Source organism: Carassius carassius, unplaced genomic scaffold (genome assembly GCF_963082965.1).
Source record: "Carassius carassius unplaced genomic scaffold, fCarCar2.1 SCAFFOLD_56, whole genome shotgun sequence".
NCBI classification, from domain to species: domain Eukaryota; kingdom Metazoa; phylum Chordata; class Actinopteri; order Cypriniformes; family Cyprinidae; genus Carassius; species Carassius carassius.
Window position 1 is genome coordinate 1,311,150 of NW_026775126.1, and position 26,351 is coordinate 1,337,500.

Sequence of the window (26,351 nt, forward strand, 5' to 3'; positions counted from 1 at the left end):
TTTATTTACCTTTTTGTGGTAGGGTGCGGGAGATCCATCTGCTTTCATGGATGTGTTTCCAAGCGTTTACTGCTGTCCACCTAAAGAGGTCCTTGAGCTAGAAATGAGAATCCAGGAAGATCCGTCATTAGTAAAGGGTGATGATCCCCTTATGGATGACCAAGAGTTCCAAAGTGAGGCCTATCAGCGGCCTTATCAGTACCTGCAACGTTTCTACAATGGTATTAATTTGGATGCCTTCAGGTACCAAAGAGTTGAGGGCACTCATGTTGAATGCCTTCAGATGTTGTTTGTGTACTGCGGCATTGCAGACCCATCTTGGGCAGAGTTGCGGAATTTTGCTTGGTTCCTAAACTTACAACTTAAGGACTGTGAAAACTCCGTTTTTTGTGATGTTTCACATATAGGGGACATTTTGTTGGGATTTAAAAATGTTGTTGTTGATTTCATGATTCTCATGGCAAAGGATTTTGCCACTCCCTCACTTAGCATCTCTGACCAGAGTCCAGGGAGATTGCAAAATTACCTTTCTTCTGCAAATGAAGAGGATCTTGCTCCCTTTAGGATAAGAAAACGATGGGAGTCAGAACCACATCCATATATTTTCTTCAATGATGACCATGTGTCTATGACATTCATTGGCTTTCATCTTCAGCCAAACGCACAGAAAAAGATTGATGCTATTGATCCATCAACAAACAGAGTGATCAAGCAGAACATCATGACTAGAGAGCTCTATGAGGGCCTTAAACTACAGGGAGTTTCTTTTAATATTGATTTTGACCAGCTTCCAAGACCTGAGAAAATTGATAAACTTTCCAGGGTTTTGGGAATTCAGTCTCCTACTGACCCAGATGAAACATATGAGCTCACCACAGACAACATGTTGAAAATGCTGGCAATTCATATGCGCTTCCGCTGCGGGATTCCTGTAATAATCATGGGTGAGACAGGATGTGGGAAGACCAGACTAATCAAATTCCTTTGCGAGATGCACAGAGGTGCAGTTGCCTCTGACAACATGAAACTAGTAAAGGTTCATGGAGGGACAAGTTCAGACATGATTTACACCAAAGTGAGAGAAGCAGAGGACATGGCTTTAAGAAACAAGAAGGATCATGGCTTTGACTCTGTGTTGTTTTTTGATGAAGCAAACACAACAGAAGCCATTGGCAGCATTAAGGAAATCCTCTGTGACAACACTGCTAAAGGACAGGATTTGATAATTGACACTGGCTTGCAAATTATTGCCGCTTGCAACCCATACAGGAAACACACAGATGTAATGATCAAGAGATTGGAGTCAGCTGGTTTGGGATACAGAGTTCATGCTGAGGAAACAGATGAAAAACTTGGATCCATTCCACTTCGCCAACTTGTGTACAGAGTGCATGCTTTGCCACCTAGCATGATTCCACTAGTTTGGGACTTTGGACAACTCAGTGACCAGACTGAGAAAATATACATCAAGCAAATAGTCGAAAGAGAAGTTCAAACAAATTCTGTTGATTCAAACTACATTACAACCATCACAGATGTTCTGTCAGCCTCACAGATGTATATGCGAACTAGACAGGATGAATGTAGTTTTGTGAGTCTGAGGGATGTCGAGCGTTGCATGAAAGTTTTTAGCTGGTTCTACATAAACAACTCAATGTTACTTTCAGAGCTCTACCAGTTTGAGAGTGGAAAAAGTAATGACCAACATCAAAGGGATACTGTAATAAGAAACCCAATTCTATGGTCATTAATTATGGCTGTTGGTGTGTGTTACCATGCCTGCTTGGAAGATAAGGAGAAATACAGAGAAAATATTTGCACATACCTTCCAGAATCCTATAGCCAAATGAATGTGATGCAGGAGATTTCAGTTATTCAGGATCTTTTCCTGAGTGGAGTTCCATTGGGTGAAACTATTGCCCGAAACAATGCCTTGAAAGAAAATGTCTTCATGATGGTTATTTGCATTGAACTGCGAATACCTCTCTTTTTGGTTGGAAAACCTGGAAGCTCTAAGTCTTTGTCAAAAACTCTAGTTGCAGATGGCATGCAAGGACAAGCATCTCATTCGGATTTGTTTAAAAATTTGAAGCAAATTCATCTGGTTTCCTTCCAGTGCAGTCCTCATTCTACACCATATGGGATCATCAATACATTCAAGCAATGTGCCCGTTTTCAGGAAGGAAAGAATCTAAAGGAATATGTCTCAGTGGTAGTGCTAGATGAAATAGGCTTGGCTGAAGATTCCCAGAAAATGCCCCTGAAAACTTTACATCCTTTGTTGGAAGAAGGATGCATAGATGACCAACCAGTACCCCACAAGAAGGTTGGATTCATCGGTATCTCAAACTGGGCTTTGGATCCAGCCAAGATGAATAGGGGGATATTTGTTTCTCGTGGTGATCCTGATAAAAAGGAATTGATTGAGACTGCTGAAGGAATATGTTCCTCAGATTCCATGATCCTTGAGAGGGTGAGAGATTACTTTCAGCCTTTTGCCCAGGCTTACCTGAAAATCTGTAACGAACAAGGCAGAGGTTTCTTTGGTTTGCGAGACTATTACAGCTTGATAAAAATGATGTTTGCTGTAGCCAAAGCTACTGATCAGAAGCCTAGTGCAGACCAGATTGTGAAAGCTGTACTGAGGAACTTCAGTGGCAAGGATAATGTGAATGCTGTCACAGTTTTTACCAATGAACTAAATATCAATCCCAAACTTGAGAATATTAGAATCATTGAGCTTGTAAGAGAGAACATCACAGCCATTGATCAAGATGAGGAGTGCAGATACCTGCTGGTTCTGACCAAAAACTATGCAGCCCTTCGAATTCTACAGCAAACGTTTTTTTCAGATCAGTGCCAACCAGAGATCATCTTTGGTTCAAGCTTTCCAAAAGACCAGGAGTATACTCAGATATGCCGCAACATTAACCGTGTCAAGATTTGTATGGAAACTGGTCAAACCATTGTGCTTCTGAACTTGCAGAACTTGTACGAAAGTTTGTATGATGCTCTCAACCAATATTATGTTTGGCTTGGAGGTCAGAAATATGTGGATTTGGGGCTTGGAACCCACAGAATCAAATGCAGAGTACACAGAGATTTCAGGCTCATTGTCATTGAAGAGAAGGATGTTGTGTACAAGCAGTTTCCCATTCCACTGATCAACAGGTTGGAGAAACATTATCTTGACATCAATACCATACTAAAGAGTGAGCAAAAGGACCTAGTTCAGAAGCTTGAGCAGTGGGTTGAAAGCTTCATTGCAGCTAAAAGCAATCACTCAATTGCTCCCCAAGCATGCTGCTACCGTCCTGCTGATGCTTTCATTGGCTACCACTCAGACACCTGTGCCTCTGTTGTCCTGCAAGTCACAGAGCAACTCAAAGGGCAGATTTCAGATTCATTGAAGATGATTTTAGATGAGGCTAAATTAATCCTTTTGAACTGTGCTACACCAGATGCAGTGATTAGGCTAGACTGCACTTCCTTTTCCAATGTAGAAACTGAGCACTTGTCAAGGGTGTACTTTGAAGACCAGAAGCATAGCTCACTTGCTGACTTCATCCTTTCTCAAATACAGCAAGCAGGTCCTAGCCATGCCTTCTTCACAGAGGTAAACATATTGTATTTCAAATATTTTGAGTATTTAACATTTGTATTTCTAAAAGTTTAGTGAACAAAGTTGTTTCTTGCTATCTTTTCTTAAATCCTGTAGGTAACTACATTCTCAAGACTTCTGACTGCAACAGAAACTAAACAACTACAGAACATAGTTCAAAACATTGAGCTACTGTCACTACAGCAGTTTGACACAGAAAACTCATTCCTAAAGAAGATCAGGTATTGTGCTCAAAACAACACATCATATCACCACAACAAAAGCATAGCTATTATTAATTCTATCAAATTTTCTGTGTGCAGGAATTATTTGGAAAACAACACTGGAGACAAGACACTTATCATTCAAACCAATTTTGATGAAAGCTCCCAAAGCCTAAATTTAATTGGATCTGCAAAGTGAGTTAAATGTGTTTAGTGTCCCAGTTTACTTGTTCATTTGTTTACTTGTTGAATCCAATACAATCAGCATTATTTTACATATTTCCAGGTATTCTTCTCTCAATGAAATCAACAAATTCAGGAAAGTGTCCAATGGAAAGATTTTTGTGTATTTCATCACTAAGCTACCCAGAATGGATGGTGGAACTTCCTATGTTGGATTTCATGGTGGTAAGACAACTGATTATTTGCATTACTGACCAACATAATGCTTGTTTTAGACAAAATCTCAAAAAGAGTCCTTTATTAAGGCCTTTGGAAGTCAGTCCACATTGATGACCTGAGAACATCGAAAGACATTATCTCTGATATAAAAGCCTTGCAGTGTCTGACCATCAGCCAGTTGTTTGAACATAAAGCTGAGAAAGCAGATGAGCCTGAAGGTGACAATGGTTTATTTTCTGAATATGTCTTTAAAGGAGTGATCAGAAATCTCAAGTCATTTTGATTGCTTACAGCTATGGAGGTTGAAGACATGCTTACAGAAGAAGAGAAGATGGAACTAGAAGATAGTACTGTGGGTCATTACCTCAACAAAAGCAATATATTTTCTGTGTTTTTTTGATACTATTGTCACCCAGTTGAGTTTAGTAAGCTTCAAAGTGTAGTTCTGTTTCTTGTGCTCTATAGGGCTGGGAGAATGTTTTAGACACCAATGTGCTGGTTCGTAGCTGTGTTCAGAGTGCAGTTGGCATGCTAAGAGATCAGACAGAGACAGGCACCCGCAGCGCCAAGAGAATAGAGATTCTTCTTATGCTCTTGGATGACAATGAAACTCTACAAGGTAAAACTTAGTTATCACTCTTTATTTGAGACTTTTTTAATAGCCTTGATTAGCCAACTTATATGTGGTCACTGAAATTTACATTATGTTACCAGATGATTTTATCACAGCTTTAAAGAAGCGCCTTCATTCTCTACTGATGGCTCACGATGAAAACACAATCTCTGCCAAGAGCTGGGTCTTCAAGGAGGCAATAAATATTGATGCATTGCAAGAGGGGGGGACTTTTAGGTAAGTGAATGAGAGTAGGTGTAAAGTGCAATAAAGGTCTTGAATTGTATATCTTTGTGAAACTATACCCTATACTTAAAAAACTCTACTTTCAGTATTTGTTCATTTCTGTATTTTAGACATGCCCTTTGGAGACGAATTCAAGCAGTAGTAACTCCGTTTTTGGCACAAATTGTTTCAATTATTGACCGCGACTGCAATCTAGACCTCTTGCTGGATAGAAACTCTGATGAATCCTTGAGGAAATTGTGGCTGGACATTTTTGGAGATGTCAAATTACTGAATGTTCCTTACACAAGACTGGACAACAAGTATGTAATTATTTGATTTTAAGATAACTAACTAATACTCCTAACTACACAAGCTTTCTTTTACTCCACAATGTGGTCAACGGGGTGGTGTTGGTGCAGTGGATAAGAGCAAGAGCAAGACACTTAACCCCTAGTTGCTCCAGAGACGTGCGACCTCTGACATATATAGCAATTGTAAGTCGCTTTGGATAAAAGCGTCAGCTAAATGAATAAATGTAATAGAACTGCTGTCATTTCAGTGCAATAGTTGAAAACAGAATCAAGCAGAATTCAGCAAGTTAGTCAGAATTAAATTTTCTGATCACATGGGAAGCAAGAAAACATGTTAAACATACAAAACATGACTGTACACTGATAATGGGTGCACATGCATTGTACATTTCTTGGCTTTAAAGCAATTTAGTTGTAACTAAATAAAGAAACATTTGGTCTTTAACAGCTCAGAGAAGACAATCTTGGTTCAGAACTACATTGCAGTTGACAGCAATGTGGGTTGCACCATGCCTTTCAGCTGGAGGATTAAAGATTATCTAGAGGAACTCTGGGTACATGCTTTGAAGCGAGAAGGTATACTAACTTCACTGCTGTCCTTGCTGTTTGTTGTTGCTGTTGTTGTTTGAGGAATCACACTTAAATCAGTTTGGTTTGTTCTCTTGTGACTTGTGACAGTTATTGCAGGTTATTTTGTCCTGTTTAACAGTTCTTGGGAAAATTTAATAAATGTCAACGTATTTCTTTCAACAGGGCACTCTCTAGAGCATTTTGAAGAGTTTTTTTGGAAGATCCCCTTAGGCAGGTACATCTCTGAAGCAACCCAAGAGATGCAGATGAAGTTTTTCCACAGGTATCTCCAGGATTTCATCTCCATGACCATGAACGTAACATCCGTGGTGAATCTCGAGGTGAGAGTCAGACTCTTTCAAAGATAAATTTCTATACATGTTCATGTGTTGATATGTTTGTGTATCTGTTTTTACTTTTTAGCTCTTATGTGGAGCCCTTACCTGTGGTATAAATGAGCTTAGAAGTACTCAGGATGTGCATGAGAATGAGGTCATTTCTCTGCAATGGGTACATACTGCCTACCATCACTTCAAGAACCGAATACAGAACCTATACAGGATGATCAGTATAGAGCCTCAGATTGCTCAGATGCTTCTAGATAACACGGGTGCCAGAGAGGGAGCAGAACTGGTAAGTGCTTGGAACTTTTTTTTTGTTTGCATAATATGTATTACAGCGATTGGATGTGCATGTTTTACTTTGGTTACTTCTCTCTGACAGTCTTTCTGTTTCACAGGTGTTAGATGTGTATGCTGCGGTGGCCTGTATTGAATGCCTGGAGCCCCAGTCTTTAGACGAAGATGTTCAAAGTCTGGCCTGGCTTAGACGTGTTAAAAAGCTACAGGTGCCAGTTGAGCTGGTCTGCTGTGAAGAGAGCCTACGCCACTATGGAGAGAGAAGCAAACAGATTGTAACCCACATCCAGTGAGTTATGAGCTCTAAAATATATTGTCCTATGGGAAACGTTATTTGTACATGTTGTGTTTTTTTGTATGTTGTGATACAGTCCGACATGATAACACATACAGCTCTGGGAAAGAAGCCATTCTTCAGACTGTTTGTGCTAGAATTGCTGGCTCTATACTTCTTTAGATACTGTAAATCAGTGGTTATTAACCTTTTGGGATCCAAATCCCCCCATTGTCTACAGCAATTTTCATTTTAATAGCTAAACTGACTCTCCTAATCACAGCCTATAAATACACTTAAAAGCCCCCTTTCCCTGGTAGAGAATCACTGCTTTAGGTTGTATTGCATTGATATGATTATTTACAGTTTAGTTAATAAAGAAGCAGGTCATCTAAATAAATGTTCTTTAATTTAGACGTGGTTGGTGTTGCATCTTTTCTCTGGCTTTGTTTGTGGAGCACATGCTGCTGGGTGTCGAGGTTGTGCAGTTAAATCTCAGGCCACTGGTTCTTGGCCACACACGACGCTTAGCACAAGTGAGTCAGCTTTTAGTCCTTACTGGAAAATAATTTCTTGATTTTATTTCTGCTCATCAATACTCATATCTTTGCTAAAGGTCCTAGAGAAGGACTCAGACCTCAAAAAGAAGCAGCCATTTGAGGCAGTGATCACCGTACTCAAAGCTTGCAAAGATGAAGCATCTCAGAGCATTTTAAGGTATGATTTGTTATTAATTATACTTTCTTTTGTTTTAGGATTAAGTAAGAGGCTCCTATTGAATATTGTTGATTTGTCCCCAGGTTTGGAAATCAGCTATGTCCAGTGTGCACGGGAGACCCGCAGGACCCTTTGAGTCTGCCCTGTGAGCACATCTACTGCCTGACCTGTATCAAACAGTGGCTGGTGCCTGGTCAGATGCTCTGTCCTCAGTGTCACCATGAAGTGCCAGATGACTTTGAGCTCAAGGCCTCTGACACAATACGGTAAATCGACTAATTGTCTGAGCTTAATAGTTGTGCTGTATCTCTCTGTTTGCCTTCTATCAATCTAAAAGTTGATGTGCTTTTTTATGTGCTTTAGGGGTCTCTTCAGTCAAAATGCATTGTTCAGAATGCGATGCAATGCTTTCTTCATTGATTTGGTGTCCAGCATGTGCTTCAAGGACAGCACTCCTCCCAGTGAGGACATCATCCACCATCTGTTATCACTCCTGATGGTGTCCTGCTCGCCCACTCAGATTGAAGGTATGTTTGTTAATAAAATATATGTGTGGAGGTCTAGATTTAGATTAGAATGAATAAATGATCAGAACGTTGTTCCTCGTCCTCTCAGGGCAAGACCGCAGGTTCTTGACTAAGGCTCTTTCTCCCTTTGATGACTCTGTGGATAAAAATCCTGTGGTGCGTTCAGTGGTGCTGAAACTCCTGCTCAAGTACAGGTGAGCTCTGGGCTTCTAACAGCTCACACCACAGTCTTCTTACACAGTTATGGATAATATAGTTGTTGTCTTATCCTCTTTCAGCTTTGATGATGTGAAGCACTATCTTCAGCAGCATCTGACAGACGTTGAGCAAAGCAAAATCATTGAGGAGACTGATAAAACCGAGCTTTATTCTTTGTACATAAATTGTTTGGAGGTGTGTATATCGACTCATGTTCACTGGCCAAGTTTATAGCTTATTTAAAATGGACTGAAAAAAGCTCCCTATGAAATTGCAAGATATGCGAAGCCAAGCTTACTGACATGCTTGTGCCTGAATTATGAACCTATTTCAAGCAAATTAGATAAAAATATTTGTTGACTGTGAAAAATCAATTCTATCCAGTATGTCCAAACATTTGCCTGGGATTGTAAGTATTTGTTGTCATTTTTTCGTGCATAATCCTTACCAGTTTTATTTATTTGTTTGTTTTTGAGGTTTATGATTAAAGATGTAAAGATAAAAAATGTAAATATGAAGTAAGTTCTAAATTAAATGTATGTTATAAACGTTTAAATGTTTTTACTGGAAAACCACTAAATTAAAAAATAATACAACATTTTCAATGTTTAATTCCTTAAGAAATGGTATTGAATACATGAACACATATATGGTACTGCATATATTTAAAGCTTGGTTAAAAGTACAATAAGTTTATCCTGTGTCTGCAGGACTCGATGTATGATCGGACACAATGGCACTCAGTGGCAGAGCAGCAGAGCTGTTTGCGGGAGGAAACACTCTTTCTGCTTGAGTTCCTTCAATCTGATTCTGTGTCTTCACACACTGAACCTATAGAGCACCTGCAGCAGGTGGCCAGAGTTCGACTGTGTCTGGATGTGGCTGCTGACTTGCTAGTTAACAGAGTGACTAGTGCAGGTAAATGCTTTGGTGTTCAGAGGAAGCGCTCTGATACATCACTGAAGTTATATAAAAATATTAAGTTATGAAACATTTCCCTCAGCAAATGTATTTGCTCTAGAACAAATAATATAATAATGAAACCAAAGACTGCCCATTAGATTTGCCCAAAATGAATTATATCTCATGTTTAACCACAATACAAATTTCAGAGCCAGTGGCAAATTCCAGAAGAACTGAAATCTCACAGCTAGAAAGACATTCGATTCGAGACCCAGAACTAACTGTTGTATAAAATGTTTTATTTTATGAAAGATAAAAGTTTGTCACAAGCAGTTACCAATTAACTACAACCCCACTCTTCAATAACTATGGGAAGCAAACCAAAATCTTCAATAATGCCACGGAATCACCACTTTCTCAAAAATGTCTTTATTTTACAAAATTGAAGTTGGAAAGTAAAAAGATATCAGAATTCATACACTCGATAAAAAATAAATCATTAATAAAAAATAATCATTACAAGTGCAAGGTGAACCCACACAATTAATCTCACCACATTTCACACCACACAGAATACTCAAGCTCCTTTTTCCCCAATTTAAATTAACTATAGCTCTCTTTTCTATACACGGCTGGAGTAAAATAGTAAACAGCACAAGAAAGACGATAATACTACTAGATAAAACTCACTTTATCCTTTCTTATTTTTCTACGTTCCCTTTTTCAATTTCCTAATCATTCCTACAAAATTAAATACATTTAATTAAAACTGTGCATAAAAAAGATGATGCATATTTCAGGACCATTAAGATATTTTGCATAGTGATATTATTTTAATGACAATTAAATGCATTTCCCACCATCAATGAAATATGACCTGGGCAAGTTTATAAATTCAATAAAGAACCACAAAAGCTTATCACTTGCCATGAAAGGTTAGAGCACTTTGTGTTAACTGAAACTGAGAAAGCAGTGTCTAATGTTTAAAAGGTTGTCTTTGATATTGATATTGTTTCTCATGGTTTAGATGCACAGGATGATCCTTCATCTGTTACCTCAGCGTTTTTGAACAGTGTGGCTGATCTATGCTGCCAGAGCAGGAATGACTGGTACAGGGTGTACCTCATCAGAAAGATCTGCAGTTTTCATGGGATTGAATATGTCCAGCAACTTCTGCCACAGGAAGAGTTCAAATGGATGTTTCCTCAGAAGATTCTTGAGTTGGTGGGTTTTAGTTGATTGACCTCATAATGCTGACAGGAGTGATAAGTATTTGTGCTTTAACAGATAAATTTGTTTCTCTCAGAATCCCGATGACAGCCAGATTGACCACTATCTAGCATGTGGAGTGGACTACAAAACTGTTAGAAATGCAGTAGCCAAAGCCATTCTAGATTGCAACATGAATGGAATACAGGAAGCCATTGAGGTATTGATATACACATTTACACACACACACACACACACACACACACACACACATTCACACTATGTAAGTCCCAAAACATAGAGAGCCACATAGGCAAGAAAGCATCTGTATGCCAATGGCTATCAGCAGAATTTCTGTTATGTCACTTGTGAAGTTCCAGTGGAGTTTGGATGTCACATTAGACAGTAGCAAAACAAGGTTTTGGAACAGAGTTGTTGTGTCTGTGTGGACACTGTAATGAAATGCTTAGATGCAATCAAATGTTTGTCATTTCTCTTCCTCACTCTGATAAGTTCATTTGCTTTTATATTTGTCTGTAGTACTGCAAAAGCACACCCATGAAGAAAGCTGTTTATCTGCTAATGGCTTTGTTCAGAGAAGTCACCTCATTGTACAGAAATGGAAACCCCAACGTCCACCCTAAACCTGAGGTAAAAACACAAGCATATGCTACACAAGGCATTGGTGCTTTACAAATCTAAAGTATTGCTACACGATTTTGGAAGAACATTATGAATTAATGTTTACATCAAGCTTATTAGTAAAATAGTAAAAATTTATATATATATATATATATATTCATTTAGTATGTAAACATACCGTAACTTCTGGAACTCAAGACTTCCTTCCCATTCCAACAAGCAGTTAATACACAGATGAACACTGGATTCACAGAATACCTGCTGGGTGATCAGAATTATAGTGACAAAATAAGGAGAAAGCAAGATGTATACTATTATCCCTGAACAACAGAGTAATGGGTGCCGGAGTAAAATGTGGTATGTCAGACGATGTGCTGTTCATGGCTGTGTGTGTAGTACCTGTTGTGTGTAGTATCTTTACCTGTGTGTAGTATCTTTAGAAATGAATATCTGGAATTTATTTTTGTAAATAGTCCCTGATCATTTACGCGATGTCTGTTTTTCATGTCTCCCTTCATTATCTTCTGATGCGACCACGCCCCCGCGCTGAACGCTCTATTCAGATTCTAATGAGATTATAATTATATTCAGATTCTTATGAATACGCCCACACAACAGAAGACAATGCAGCGAGACTGTTATTCAAGTTCTTTTATTTTACTGTTTGCTTCGCGCTGAGAGGAATAAATCATAAACATGAGTAATCTCTTTTTTTTATTAATCTACTTGTATTAGTTGTATTAGTTACTAGTTAGATAAAATATAATTCCTGACTAAACATTATGAATTTTCATTTACATCATGTAATTGTTTCACGATGCCAGGAAGGTTTTTTTTTAAAGTTCTAATGTATAACATAGACAACAATAACATATAAAAGTAATATGAGATATGTGCCAGGTATGTGATGTTCATTTATATATTGCAACATGACACAATACCAGTCAAAACATTTGAACAGTAAGATTTTTAATGTTTTTGTAAATAATAATTTTCTGCTGACCAAACCTGCATTTATTTAATCCAAAATACAGAAAGTTGCATTTGCTAAAGCATTAATATTATGAAATAATTTTACTATTTAAGATAACTGCTTTCTATTTGAATACGTTTTAAAATGTACTTTACATTTTTTTTTATATATATATATTTTGAAAATACCTTTCATCATTGATGGAGCCTTCCAGATGTGTAAGCTTCCCATGCCACACACACTCATGCAACCCCATACCATCAGAGATGCAGGCTTCTGAACTGAGTGCTGATAACAGCTTGGGTTGTCCTTGTCCTCTTTAGTCCGGATGATATGGCCTCCCAGTTTTCTGACTACAGAACAGTTTCCCACTTTGTCACAGTCCATTTTAAACGAGCCTTGGCCCAGAGAAAACACCTGCGCCTCTGGATCATGTTTAGACTTGGCTTCTTTTTTGACCTATAGAGTTTTAGCCGGTAACGGCGAATGGCACGGTGGATTGTGTTCACCAACAATGTTTTCTGGAAGTATTCCTGAGCCCATGTTGTGATCTTCATTACAGTATCATTCCTGTATGTGATCCAGTGTCGTCTAAGAGCTGAAGATCACGGGCATCCAGTATGGTTTTCCAGCCTTGACCCTTATGCACAGAGATTGTTCCAGATTCTCTGAATCTTTGGATGATATTATGCACTGTAGATGATGATAACTTCAAACACTTTTCAATTTTTCTCTGAGAAACTCCTTTCTGATATTGATCCACTAGTTTTCGCCGTAGCATTGGGGGAATTGGTGATCCTCTGCTCATCTTGACTTCTGAGAGACACTGCTACTCTGAGAGGCTCTTTTTATACCCAATCATGTTCTCAATTGGCCTAATAAGTTGCAAATTGGTCCTCCAGCTGTTCCTTATATGTACACTTAACTTTTCTGGTCTCTTATTGCTACCTGTCCCAACTTTTTTGGAATGAGTAGCTCTCATGAAACCCACAATGAGCCAATATTTAGCATGACATTTCAAAATGTCTCACTTTCAACATTTGATATGACATCTATATTCAATTGTGAATAAAATATAACTTTATGAGATTTGTATATTATTCCATTCCTTTTTTACTCCTAATTTGTACAGTGTCCCAACTTTTTTGGAATCAGGTTTATATATAATAATAATAATAATAGTAAAGGTTTTTTTTAAGTAGAAAATCAGATTGTTAAAAGGATTTCTGAAGGATTGTGTGACTGGAGTAATGATGCTAAAAATTCAGCTTTGAAAGTCAGCTTTGATTGTTCCTGATAAACTGCACTCGAAAGTGCATCTCAAATAATTGTGTGGGATAATTAAATATATTCTAAATCAGTGGTTTTCAAACCTGTAAAATGTGCAGGGCAGGGGTGCCTCCAGGACAGGTTTGAAAACCACGGCTCTAAATTAACTACAAACCTAAAAATATATCCATTTATTTTGTCCTCACATTCTTTCCTGTAACTCTTCCCTCTCAGTCACAAACCTGGCAGAAAGGCTCACTATGCAGGCCTTTGTCTTCTCAGCTGTAAATCACAATGATATTCATGATAGTTCACGCCTACTCGCATATGCCCTTTCAAAACAAAAAGTGTCTAGAGAATTTAAATCAATCAATTCTTTTCTGTAAGTGAGTAAACAAGATGATTTTCACATCATTTTGAAGCAAAAATTCCCGGGAACCAATGTTCTGTATGTGTTTTATGACCTTATTTCAGTGACTTCAAAATTGTAGTTTTTCACAAACCATGCATAAACGTTGTTTTCTCAAAAACACAATCATGTACATACATGCTATTTACATATTATTATAGCCCAGTCTGTGCTGATTACAGTGAGATTAGACTTTAGCCATGTATATGTTTATAAGCAACTGGAAAAAGCACAAAAGTCAGGGCATGACCATTGATCTATAATATAGAACTGGATTGCTCATGACGTGATGAAAGTGAAGCCGCCGCGCCGCCATATTGGTAATCCCTAGTGTGCGTAAACATTCCATTGAATTAATAGAACATTGTATGATTTTAATTAGAAAACATCACCTAACAAGTCAGCGTTTATAAATATGAAGTATCTCTGTACATTATTACAATGCAAACACCCTAGGCATGTAAACGGTTATTATTTTAAAGGTCGTGAATTTCCCCTACTTATTAAAAAGCTACGTTCATTACAGTAGTGAGCATCATGAACACGATAAACATCAGACGGACACGACCTCAACACAACAAACGACAAAGTGTTCCTTCTGAAATCTGAATTTATTCAGAGAAATAACTGACTAAATACAGTATGGATTTAAAGACATAAAGCTTTATTTCCCAGATAGTAAGCTTTTCATTATAGAGCAATATTAACAACATAATTGTTTTATTCATTGTAATATATTAAAATCCATTTCTGATACTAATACGTTCATGTTTAATCATTCCTGAATAATTATGTTCATAAAGAAATAATGTATATTTTGTGTTGGATCATTACCTGTCTCATCAGTGCGCAGCAGACACAACCATCTAAACGATTTAAATATATCACTTATCCTGCCCCATAAACACTGCAGATAACATCTGAAGTAAACATTACTTTATTACACATAACATAAAAACGAGTCCCGTTTGACTAATCTGCTTCAAATCGAGTTATTTTAGTTCAGCGGTTTGAATGTGACTCAATGGTGCTCTCTGCTGGTAGAGATTAGTAAGACGGCGGATCGAACACTTCCGGTGGCTTCACTGTCCGTTGCAGTTTAGAACGCGATGAGCGATCCAGTCATATATAGATCAGTGGGCATGACAAAACTTCTCCAGGCCCCAAAACAACATAGACCTCAGAGTTAAAGGTGCTGTATATAGGATTGACACTGAGTGGTTGAACTAGGATTGCAGTCTAAATTCAGAATATTGGAAAGGATTTTTTTCACTGGCCCGTCCTCCTCAGACTTGACGACACAAAAAAGAATGAGTGTATTTCTCTATAAATGAGAAATACAGTTGGGTAAACTGGCAGTGGGCGGGTTTCACAAACCAAAACAAACACTGACATTCTGGCCTGGAACACACATTTTCAAAGGAGAATAATTGACTGTAGCGTTGTTTTTCAGATAAACAAGTATGTTAATGTAGCATGTTTCTTAAATACCTGCAAACATATTATGGTATTTTTATGGTTTAGTAGAGTCAAAATCTTACATACAGCACCTTTGAGGTTTGATTACTTACATTTCATAACTGAGCTACAATAATACCTACTTCATTGAAATATTTATTCTAGTTAACACAAATTGACTAGGAAATTGTACGCAAATCTATTTACAGCTTGCAAATAAAATTAGTCAACATATGAAAACACTTTATAATAACTTTCATTAATAAAAAAAAAAAATGATTTCATGCTATATAATACTTAAAAAGTCATTAGTTAATATATATAACAATAGCTATAAGGTAATATAGTATATATAACAGATCATTAAACCATGTAAACAAATTAATTACCTTCATGAGCAGTCATTTTAATGGCAAAAAGTGTCCCAAATGACCTGAATTCAACATATTTACACTTTTCTACAAATCATATATTAATTACGTTTTCATGTTTTTGCAATATCCAATATAAATTTGAGATGGTGACCCTTTAACCAACCAGTAAACCCACCCATACACAAGACCTGTCTCTAATAGCAGCAGAAGTGTTGTACATTTACAAAAGCTTTTAATAGTTGTATAAAATCTGTTCAAATCATTTGTAGATTTTCAAGTTCTGTAAACATTTTAATCATTATGTAATGTTTAATGAGTTCATTAGTAAACATTACCAAGTCCTGGGTCGTGGCCTAATGGTTAGAGATTTGGACTTGTACCCCAAAGGTCACGGGTTTGAGTCTCAGGTCCATCAGGGATTGTCTGTGTGGGGAGTGAATGAACAGCGCTCTCTTCCACCTTCAGTACCAGCTGAGGAATGACCTTTGAGCATGACCCCCCAACTGCTTCCCGGGGGCCGCAGCAATATGGCTGCCCACTGCTCCGGGTGTGTGTTTACAACTCACTGCTCCTAATAGATGGGTTAAATGCAGAGGACAGAGACTAGGAACCAGACTACGGGTTCCTTCATTTTCACTTCATTATCTCATATTTCTAGGTATTTAAATATATATAAACATGTAATTGGATATATAAACAAGCATTATAGAATGTTTATTAATATATTACCTTTGTGATAAATGTATATCCCTATGCTTTTTTTTCTATAGCAACGTGCTGGCCTTGGAGATTATATCAGAAGAACAGACATCTTTGTCAATGCTGAAATGAAAGCGTTTGCTGAAGCGCTGGTGAATAATAATCTTCATGATCTGCGTGTACAACCTGAGACGTCAGGCAAAGAGCTTCTTCTGGTGGAGGTTATGGTTCACATGGCTGCAGTCCTGTTGTGTGGAAATCAGCTTTTACTGAAGCCACTGCAGCAGCTGGCTCTGTCCCCAAACAACATGATGGTATGAGCCCTTCATACTTCACAGGGTGACGAGAATGTGTTTGAGTGTCTTATTTCTGTCATGTTCTCCTCACAGGCTTCATTCATCCCAACTATGCCGGATGACATGTTTGCTGTAGTCCGGCAGGCCATGGAAGGTGTCCAGTGGTATTGTAAGTGGATTCTTTGTCATGCAAATTCAAGATTTGTCAAAATTATAAACACCTGGAGACTAGTGATTAATGCCTGATCAGAAAGGCCAAAATAAATCATGTAAAACAAGCAGAACATCATTATCAGAACTGTGATAATATAGGATAATGTATTCAAAATGGTTATCCTGTGTATTATAAATAAACAAACAAATAAATAAATAAGTAAAATAATAACAATTTTCAGTTATTTGAGTGTCTTTCAGTTGGGAAAATTAAGAAAAAAGTCATTTCAGAGGTTTCATTCATTTAATTTTTTTAAATAAATATAAGACAGAGTGCATATAATAATAATAATAAAAATAATAATGAAGTAAAGAAGAAAACCTTTTTTGAAACCTTTTTGACTGATAGATTTTGTTTGGTAATATTACACAGACCAGTAGGATTTGAAGGATTATATATTGTACAGACTTGTAGGATTTCTAATCAGACACCAAATAAATATTAAGCCCTAAAATGTATTGCTGCCAATAGAATTTCTTTGGGAAACAAGAAGGGTGGAATTTCGAACGATTCTTGGAATTGTCAAGTGGTTCTGTATTTAAACATTTCTGCATTCTGATTTAAAAAATAACAACAACAATCAATTCTTGATGTCTTCTTTTGTTTTTAACAGCCTGTCCTAACGGTCATCTGTGCATTGTTGATATGGTAGGATAATTTAATCCGTATTATTTGGCTTGGCATTAACTACATACTTTAAAAGTCATAGAACACAGCATGAGCTTTAATTTAATATGATCAAGTCATTCATTTTGTCTTAAACATTTATTCTCTTTATGTATCTGTCCAGTGTGGTCGACCCACGGAGGTTCGCCGCTGTCAAGACTGTAATGCAGAAATAGGTGGCACAAATCACATCCCCGTTCAAGGCTTCAAAGTCATGCAGATACAGTGAGTTACACTTGCAGTGAACGCATCGTCATTTATTCTGAGTCTTTAGTTCTGCTTAGTTTATTACCTGGCTCTCTGGAATATTTGATTCTGCAGTTAAATATTTTAGTACAAAAACCTTTCAGCTGTACAATTGACCATAGTCACAGCCAAGCAGTAGACAACCACTGTAAGGTATGAGCACATCTTAACAGGATTTTTTTATAGCCTTTATTAATATAGATTCATTTTAGGTTATTAATTTAATGATATATTAATGTAAATTTGTACAACTTGAAATAAAAAAGCATTAATATACATAGGTTAATCAAAATTGATTTTAATGTATGGAACATTATTGTACAGTCTTTCTTAATTTCTTTACAAAACATGTTTTTTGTTTGTATGAAGATGCTTTTTAAAATTGGTGCTGTAAATTGGTTTTTGGGGTAATTGTTTATTCATTTCTTTAATCAATCCGAGGCAATTGTTCCCCTTTGCAGAGGGGACCGTACTAAGTCGGGACACATTCTGGGTGACGCACAACGTCGTGACCAGCCAGACATGCAGGACACTAAGAATATGTCCCCTGCCCCCTTCACTCTTCTCAGACTGCTCACACACATGTCCATGCTGCTGGGAGCTCAGAACAACCCACAGGTATTACATTCTCTCTGCCTGCTTGTGGTTTTGTGGCATACAGATGTGGAAAGAGTACTAAGAAATATACTAAAAAAAAAAAAAAAAATCACCATTGCCTTCCAAAAAATGTTGTACGGTAAGCGATTCAAAAACATACTTAACTATACTAATTAATATACTAATTACAAATATATTGCCCCCTGTAAGCTCCATGTAAAGTATTCCCCCTTTAAGCTCCATGTATCTAGTATTCAGGATGGTCTCAGCTAGAGTGAGAGACCAGAGTTTATGAGTTCGTCCCACTCAGTGGGTGGTCAGTCAAGCACCGTTCCTAAACCAGAAGATCTTTCCAGATGGGAATCACACGGAGAGCTGTCTACGATAGATAGAAGGTTCACAAACCTCTGGCATGGAGAAGGCACACCTTTTTTTTAAAGTTTAATCTCAAACCTAAGCATCTCACGTGAGCGATACAGGTAAATTGAGCAAAATGGGGCTTAATTATTATATTAATTAATTATCAGAGTGCGGAGGAGTTCACTTCTGTGTAGACAGGGTCAAAAAGGTCTTAGGAGTCTGAGTCTGGCAATGTGTCTGTCCTGCTTGGGGGGAAACTCATACCCCTCATGATTTTACTAGTGATAGTCAAGGGTGTTATCTTTTTGACCATTTATCTGGGGCTGCCTGCCTAAAGATGACAAACTATTTCCATAGACTTGCTTAGACTTCTTGGTGCCAGGATCCACAAAAGATTTATGGTTCTCCATTGTTGACTCATAGCATTGCCCTTCTTGGTCAGTTTTGGCACAGTTCTGATCATGTCATCACCGTTTGATCTGCATCACTGTATGGTATGACAACTGCTCTTCGTTGGACCGCAAAGCTCTTCAGCGAGTGGTGAGAACAGCAGAGCTCATCATTGGACATAAACTCCCAGCCTTACAGGACATCTATCAAACTCACTGCTTGAGAAAGGCTCGCAGCATCATCAAGGACCGCACTCATCCTGCTCATCACCTGTTTGCCACACTGCCATCTGGCAGACGTTTCCGATCCATCCGATCACGAACAACCAGACTGAAGAACAGCTTCTATCTTCAAGCCATCAGACTACTTAACAATCAGCTGTCCTTGTTCAGTGACGCTAGTGGTTAGAGATTCCAAACAGTTTATATAGGGGAGTGGTAATGGGGAACACCTGGTGGTTATTAGCCCTAAGCACGGGATTATGGGAAATGGAGTTGGGAATGGAAATACAAGATGCCAGAGTCCTGAGTGGAGTGCCCTCTATAGGAGTTCATGGGCACTCCAGCTGATGATCGTGACAATGTTTGTCAGCAATGCTTCAACCCTATCTTATGCAGTAGGCATCGTTTTATTTCTCAAATGTACCCATGTATATATTTTAATTTACATTTAGTCATTTTGCAGACTCTTTTATCCAAAGGGACTTACAATTGGGGGATACATGAAGTGATTCTACTTAAAGAGGCAAACAGACACAGGAAGTGCTTGTAATGTCAAGTTTTAAACATTGTTCAAATAAGTACAAAGCAAGAAAGAGAAGGAATAAATAAAGAGAAAGAAATTTTTTTATTTCTATGAGGAAGTCAAGTAGCTTCGAAAGGGATGAGTTTTCAGCTGTCATTTGAAAATGGTCAGGGATTCAGCATTCTGGATAGGGGTGGGAAAGATCATTCTACCTGCCAGGAATGGTGAAGGAGAATGTTCTGGAAAATGATTTTGAGCCTCTCTGTGATGGTACCACGAGGTGTCGCAGATCTCAGACTTCTGGAGGGGATGTAGATTCGTAGTAGTGAGTGGAAGTAGGCGGCTGCTGAGTCTGTGGCCGTACAATATGTCTTGAACTTGATGCAAGCCTCAACCGGTAGCCAGTGCAAGGAGATAAAGAGAGGTGTAACATGGGCTCTTTTAGGCTTGTTGAAGACCAGTCGTGCCTCAAAAAAACAAACAAACATGATCGGAGCTCCTGCGTAATGAATTTCTCACAATGCACACATTTGGATCCCTCAAGCACCGAACGCGCATGCTCCTCACCTAGGCACATGATGCAAAATTTGTGTGTGTCCTCATGTGTCAAAGACCTAGGACACGGAGCAGGGGCATAGATAACGCGGGGGACATGTCCCCCCCACTTTTAATATCATGTAAATTCGTCCCCCGCACACTTTTTCTGGCAAGTGTGTTCACATAGAGGTTTTCAAAAGCCAGTATGAATAAATATAGATTTAAATTCAAAGAGACAGGATTGTCTGTGCATGATCTGATGTTTTATATGGACCCAGAATAAGGCGAGATGAACATTGCGGAGCGCTAAACATTCATTCAGTGTATGTTTTATACATCCTCGAAGCCGGAGTCGCTTGCGCAGAAAGTCCAACTACGAAACCCCTAATATGGACAAAAGCATCCTGCTATTGCTGTAACAAAACCTTTGTTTTCACAAAAAAACATAAATGTTTGGAAACATTAAGAAATTAAACATACGATTGCGACAATATATGATTTATTTGTGTTTTTCAAGTCATCTCCAGCAGGTAATAAATCAAGTATATTAACAATGCAATGCTAATTGACATCGCATTTAATACAGTATAGAAACTATTCTGCCTTATTATGTGATATAATAAGTGTATCAAGTGTTTGTAGTATATTAACAAATCATTATTACTAGTTATTGTCCAGCAGTTATAGATTTCTAAGCCAATTAAAAGCAGTAAAAAATGTAGAAAGTTTAAGTTGCCTATACAGTAACAATCTTACTGTTCAAAAACTTTTGACTGGTAATGTTTTTTAATGAAGTCTCTTCTGTTCACCAAGCCTGCATTTATTTGATCCAAAGTACAGCAAAATAGTAAAATTTTGAAATATTTTACTAGGCTATTTAAAATAACTGTTTTCTATTTGAATATATTTAAAAATGTAATTTATTGAGATTTTGAAGCTGAATTTTTAGCATCATTACTCCAGTCACACGATCCTTCAGAAATAATTCTGATGTTCTGATTTGCTGATCAAAAACATTTATTATTATTATTATTATTATGATAATATTTCTTTGAGAATAGAAAGTTCAGAAGAACAGCATTTATCTAAAATAGAAATCTTTTTTTAACATTATAAATGTCTTTATCATCACTTTTTTATCAAAAAATAAAAATGATACTGACCCTAAGCTTTTGAATAGTATGGTGCAATGTTGCAAAAGCTTTTTATTTCACATAAATGCTGATCTTTGGATCCTTTTATTCATCAAAGAATACTGAAAAAAAAAGTTCTCAACTGTTTTAAATATTGATAATAATATTAATAATTTAACAATGTTTCTTGGGCAGCAAATCAGCATTAGAATGATTTCTGAAGATCATGTGACACTGAAGACTGCAGTAATGATGCTGAAAATACAACTGCACATCACAGAAATAAATTACACTTTAAAATACATTCAAATAGAAAGCAGTTGTTTTAAATAATACAAATATTTCACAATATTACTGCTTTTGCTGTACTTTGGATCAAATAAAGCAGGCTTGGCGAACAGAAGAGACTTCTTTATAAAACATAAATAATCTGACTGTTCAAAACTGTTGACTGGTAGGTTAAATATATATAACATTTCTGCCCCCCTCACTTCTGAAAAGATGGCTACGCCCCTGACACGGGGGCACACACTTCTTGAAAAGCTCACCCAGATTATCAGACGTAGTACACACTGCTTGCAATAGATGGCTCCTGGAGACAAAAGTTGGTGACATATTCAGCAGGTGCCCTTTTATTCTTCTGGGCACCCACCTATGATGTCACATGGGCTACGTGGACCAATAGGATTGGCCTTGTTTTACATGTGCTTCAGAAACCTGTCATTCCCTAGTGTGTACCCTAGGGGACCCAGCGTGGAGTTCCCTAGAAGGGGGAACTAATTTGTAAAAAAGGAAAAAATTATAGGGAGGGGACTTCTATGGATCATACAACCCGAATTCCGGAAAAGTTGGGACGTTTTTTAACTTTTAATAAAATGAAAACTAAAAGACTTTCAAATCACATGAGCCAATATTTTATTCACAATAGAACATAGATAACATAGCAAATGTTTAAACTGAGAAAGTTTACAATTTTATGCACAAAATGAGCTCATTTCAATTTTGATTTCTGCTACAGGTCTCAAAATAGTTGGGACGGGGCATGTTTACCATGGTGTAGCATCTCCTTTTCTTTTCAAAACAGTTTAAAGACGTCTGGGCATTGAGGCTATGAGTTGCTGGAGTTTTGCTGTTGGAATTTGGTCCCATTCTTGCCTTATATAGATTTCCAGCTGCTGAAGAGTTCGTGGTCGTCTTTGACGTATTTTTCGTTTAATGATGCGCCAAATGTTCTCTATAGGTGAAAGATCTGGACTGCAGGCAGGCCAGGTTAGCACCCGGACTCTTCTACGACGAAGCCATGCTGTTGTTATAGCTGCAGTATGTGGTTTTGCATTGTCCTGCTGAAATAAACAAAGCCTTCCCTGAAATAGACGTTGTTTGGAGGGAAGCATATGTTGCTCTAAAACCTTTATATACCTTTCAGCATTCATAGAGCCTTCCAAAACATGGACCATGTTCACATATGGCTTCCTTTTTGCATGATAGAGCTTTAGTTGGCATCTGCTGATGGCACGGCGGATTGTGTTTACCGACAGTGGTTTCTGAAAGTATTCCTGGGCCCATTTAGTAATGTCATTGACACAATCATGCCGATGAGTGATGCAGTGTCGTCTGAGAGCCCGAAGACCACGGGCATCCAATAAAGGTCTCCGGCCTTGTCCCTTACGCACAGAGATTTCTCCAGTTTCTCTGAATCTTTTGATGATGTTATGCACTGTAGATGATGAGATTTGCAAAGCCTTTGCAATTTGACATTGAGGAACATTGTTTTTAAAGTTTTCCACAATTTTTTTACGCAGTCTTTCACAGATTGGAGAGCCTCTGCCCATCTTTACTTCTGAGAGACTCTGCTTCTCTAAGACAAAGCTTTTATAGCTAATCATGTTACAGACCTGATATCAATTAACTTAATTAATCACTAGATGTTCTCCCAGCTGTATCTTTTCAAAACTGCTTGCTTTTTTAGCCATTTGTTGCCTCCGTGCCAACTTTTTTGAGACCTGTAGCAGGCATTAAATTTTAAATGAGCTAATTAAGTGGATAAAAGTGTAAACTTTCTCAGTTTAAACATTTGCTACGTTATCTATGTTCTATTGTGAATAAAATATTGGCTCATGTGATTTGAAATTCCTTTAGTTTTCATTTTATTAAAATATAAAAAACGTCCCAACTTTTCCGGAATTCGGGTTGTAGAAGGATTCTATGGTTCTATGGATCAGTTGATGACTGAATTTTGAGATGTGGGCTTTAATAATGCTTTTAATAACTCAATAATGGGGGCAGATGTGGGGTGGAGTTTAAGCACATTAATTGACAGGAGTCCTGCATACATCACCAAAGAGAAGACTGTCCAGTTATGACACTTACAGTATGTCCAGTTATGAGACCCTGATTAGACATTATGAGATTAAAATCTTTTTGAAATGAACACATGCAGTAGGGGTGTAACAGTTCTCAGGACGAAAAATACTGTTTGCTACATATGCATTTGTATCCAGATTATTTTGTGCTTTTGTTTCTATTTATTTATTTATTTATTTTATTTTAACCCCCCCCCCCCCCAACCCCCCTTCTTTTAATGTAGGTGGTTTTAACATTTGTGTTGTATACATTAGTATGCTTTTGCCAATGAAAACTTATCAGAGAAATTTCAACATTGGTTAACAATGCAGTTGTATTGTACTGTATTGTATTACCTATAATTTGTGACTTTATCATCTTGCTGCTTTCAAACTGTTTCTTTTTTATTATGTCAAAAGTGCTGTTTATAACATTTATATTTTGGCACACAATGAAGAGCATACAACTAAGTATATTTGTTCTTTAATTAATTAGCCCTGGGTGAAGCATAACTATGCAGGTAAAATATGTTTCTCGTAATTAAAAAAAAAAAGTGTGAAACTTATATGCACAAATCAATTGTTCACCAAAAATCAATAACATGCATTTAAATAAAATATAAGGTAACTTAGTGAGAGCAACTTTAACTATCTTAGTTCCATATTCTTGCATGTGTCTGTGTAGAGTGTGATGCAGATCATCAAGCCTGCTGTGCCGGATCCTGGGCCATTCCTGATGGCCCATCTGTTGAAGGACATGGAGCAGCTGAGCAGAGCTCTGGGTAAAGGAGTGGATGATACAGTCAGTACCATCCATTTGACCATCCACAGTCTACTGGAACCCCGTCAGACCAGCCAGTGTAAGAGCCCTACAACTCACCTTACATTTCCAAATTCCATATGGATCACAGAAATTCAAGAAATGTAAAATTGTGTTATTATAAACAGGGCCTGCTCCTTATGATAAAAACCTTTCCTCTAAAGATGCAAGAAATGGATGGGAAAATGCCATGAATACTGATGTAATTACACATCAACTGAAGGTGAACAAAATGCTTTCTTTTAGTATCTAGAATATTTAGTGTATCATGTTTGATTTAGCATTTTCTCATGTATTTCCCTTATGTTTCATTTTGCCTGAAATGTATAGACAATTAGTGAAAAAAAAAAAAACTTTTTAAGTTGTATTTATTTTTTACCTCTGTGTTCTAGGAGTAAAATTATATACATTTTAAAGTTAAATGAATCAATCTAGTGCACTTTATGTAACAGACTCGGCTTGACGTTGGGTTTGAATCCATTTGCAGAAGTTTATTGAAACAGTAAATCCATATCAACAGGCATATGGATGGTCAGAAATACAGGCAGTGCTCTTTGATCAAAATAGTCAGTCCAGACAGGCAAAAAGCAGTAATCCAATGAATGTACATTCCTCTCTCCACCCTCAATACCACGACTGAGGTGCCCTTGAGCAAGGCATCGAACCACCGTGTTCATGGTGTGTGTGTGCACTTTGGATGGGTTAAACATTATTATTAAATATTTGATTAAAGTGATAGTTTGGTTTGCAGAGATCAAAGCTTAATCTAGCTCAGGGGGGTATTCCAGGGTTATTTCACTTCAGTGGGCATGACGGATAGCGCACAACATTATAGCCTATTATAATATATATATATATTAGGGATGCACCGAAATGACAATTCTTGGCCGAAACCGAAAAAGAGAGCACGAATTCGGAGTATGGGTCACCATACTTGGCTGTATGTCACGTCACTTTCACTGTAGCAATGTTACACAGAGCTATTAGCAGGGTGCACTTCATTTTTTCAGCCTGGTTCTCATAAGAGAACCTGGAGATTTGGTTTGGTCCTCACACTGGATATAGCATCACTCATTAAATGCAACTATAAAAAATGAATTAATAATAGTTATAATATTATTACACTTTTTAGTTTTTTAAAACATTAAATAATAGTAAATAAACTAAATAATAGTGTGTGATATTATTAAAAATAAAAAACAGTCCTAGTATTAAATAAAAATGAATTTATTTTATAGTAAATAAACTTATAAAAAATAAAATGCTTATATTTTCTACTACTTTGTTTGCCTCTTTTAGAAGAATCGCTTTATCTATTCCCCAATTTTAAGTCGCTTTGGAAAAAAGTGTCTAAAAATAAATAAACAAAAGCGTTTTCATCATATTCAAACTTAAAATCAGCAGGCTTTTATTTTGGCGGGTTGTCGGCAAGTAAGTATACGCACTTCCGGATTTAGCGCTGCTGATTAAAGAGCGTCAGTGGATGAATGTCACAGTTTTGTATTGTGCTTTGAAACAGTAGGAATAGCCGAGATTTATGCTTTCAGCTTGAAAATAAAACGTATATAGTACAGTTTGTGATCTAAAATGGTAATTGTGCAACGCAAATGCGCTGTCAGTACATATTTATATTACGCATTTTTTATTTTGGTCGCGCATGCGGACCTGCGGACCACTTATGTGCACCCCTGGCTATTAGCCTATATTTGGTGACGTGCTATATTACACAGGAATCATCTCGCAGGTCCCTAGAGGCTTACATTTTTT

The 26,351-nt window shown here is 37.4% G+C and overlaps 1 protein-coding gene across 1 annotated transcript in view; it reads left to right on the plus strand.

Annotated features, from left to right (window-relative positions):
• The window catches only part of LOC132136867 (E3 ubiquitin-protein ligase rnf213-alpha-like), an 87,081-nt gene that overhangs the window by 24,755 nt on the left and 35,975 nt on the right, over nucleotides 1–26,351 (plus strand). Inside the window, exons 26-55 of the mRNA XM_059547407.1 lie at nucleotides 23–3,616; nucleotides 3,719–3,843; nucleotides 3,925–4,020; nucleotides 4,112–4,233; nucleotides 4,314–4,445; nucleotides 4,521–4,579; nucleotides 4,693–4,846; nucleotides 4,942–5,077; nucleotides 5,197–5,388; nucleotides 5,828–5,955; nucleotides 6,133–6,290; nucleotides 6,373–6,582; nucleotides 6,689–6,876; nucleotides 7,277–7,397; nucleotides 7,478–7,578; nucleotides 7,662–7,844; nucleotides 7,942–8,105; nucleotides 8,194–8,299; nucleotides 8,384–8,498; nucleotides 9,014–9,221; nucleotides 10,234–10,430; nucleotides 10,513–10,635; nucleotides 10,956–11,066; nucleotides 16,311–16,553; nucleotides 16,629–16,704; nucleotides 17,363–17,397; nucleotides 17,540–17,640; nucleotides 18,123–18,279; nucleotides 24,450–24,624; nucleotides 24,713–24,807. Coding sequence (XP_059403390.1) covers nucleotides 23–3,616; nucleotides 3,719–3,843; nucleotides 3,925–4,020; nucleotides 4,112–4,233; nucleotides 4,314–4,445; nucleotides 4,521–4,579; nucleotides 4,693–4,846; nucleotides 4,942–5,077; nucleotides 5,197–5,388; nucleotides 5,828–5,955; nucleotides 6,133–6,290; nucleotides 6,373–6,582; nucleotides 6,689–6,876; nucleotides 7,277–7,397; nucleotides 7,478–7,578; nucleotides 7,662–7,844; nucleotides 7,942–8,105; nucleotides 8,194–8,299; nucleotides 8,384–8,498; nucleotides 9,014–9,221; nucleotides 10,234–10,430; nucleotides 10,513–10,635; nucleotides 10,956–11,066; nucleotides 16,311–16,553; nucleotides 16,629–16,704; nucleotides 17,363–17,397; nucleotides 17,540–17,640; nucleotides 18,123–18,279; nucleotides 24,450–24,624; nucleotides 24,713–24,807 — 7,605 coding nt within the window. The remainder of the gene's footprint in view (nucleotides 1–22; nucleotides 3,617–3,718; nucleotides 3,844–3,924; nucleotides 4,021–4,111; nucleotides 4,234–4,313; nucleotides 4,446–4,520; nucleotides 4,580–4,692; nucleotides 4,847–4,941; nucleotides 5,078–5,196; nucleotides 5,389–5,827; nucleotides 5,956–6,132; nucleotides 6,291–6,372; nucleotides 6,583–6,688; nucleotides 6,877–7,276; nucleotides 7,398–7,477; nucleotides 7,579–7,661; nucleotides 7,845–7,941; nucleotides 8,106–8,193; nucleotides 8,300–8,383; nucleotides 8,499–9,013; nucleotides 9,222–10,233; nucleotides 10,431–10,512; nucleotides 10,636–10,955; nucleotides 11,067–16,310; nucleotides 16,554–16,628; nucleotides 16,705–17,362; nucleotides 17,398–17,539; nucleotides 17,641–18,122; nucleotides 18,280–24,449; nucleotides 24,625–24,712; nucleotides 24,808–26,351) is intronic.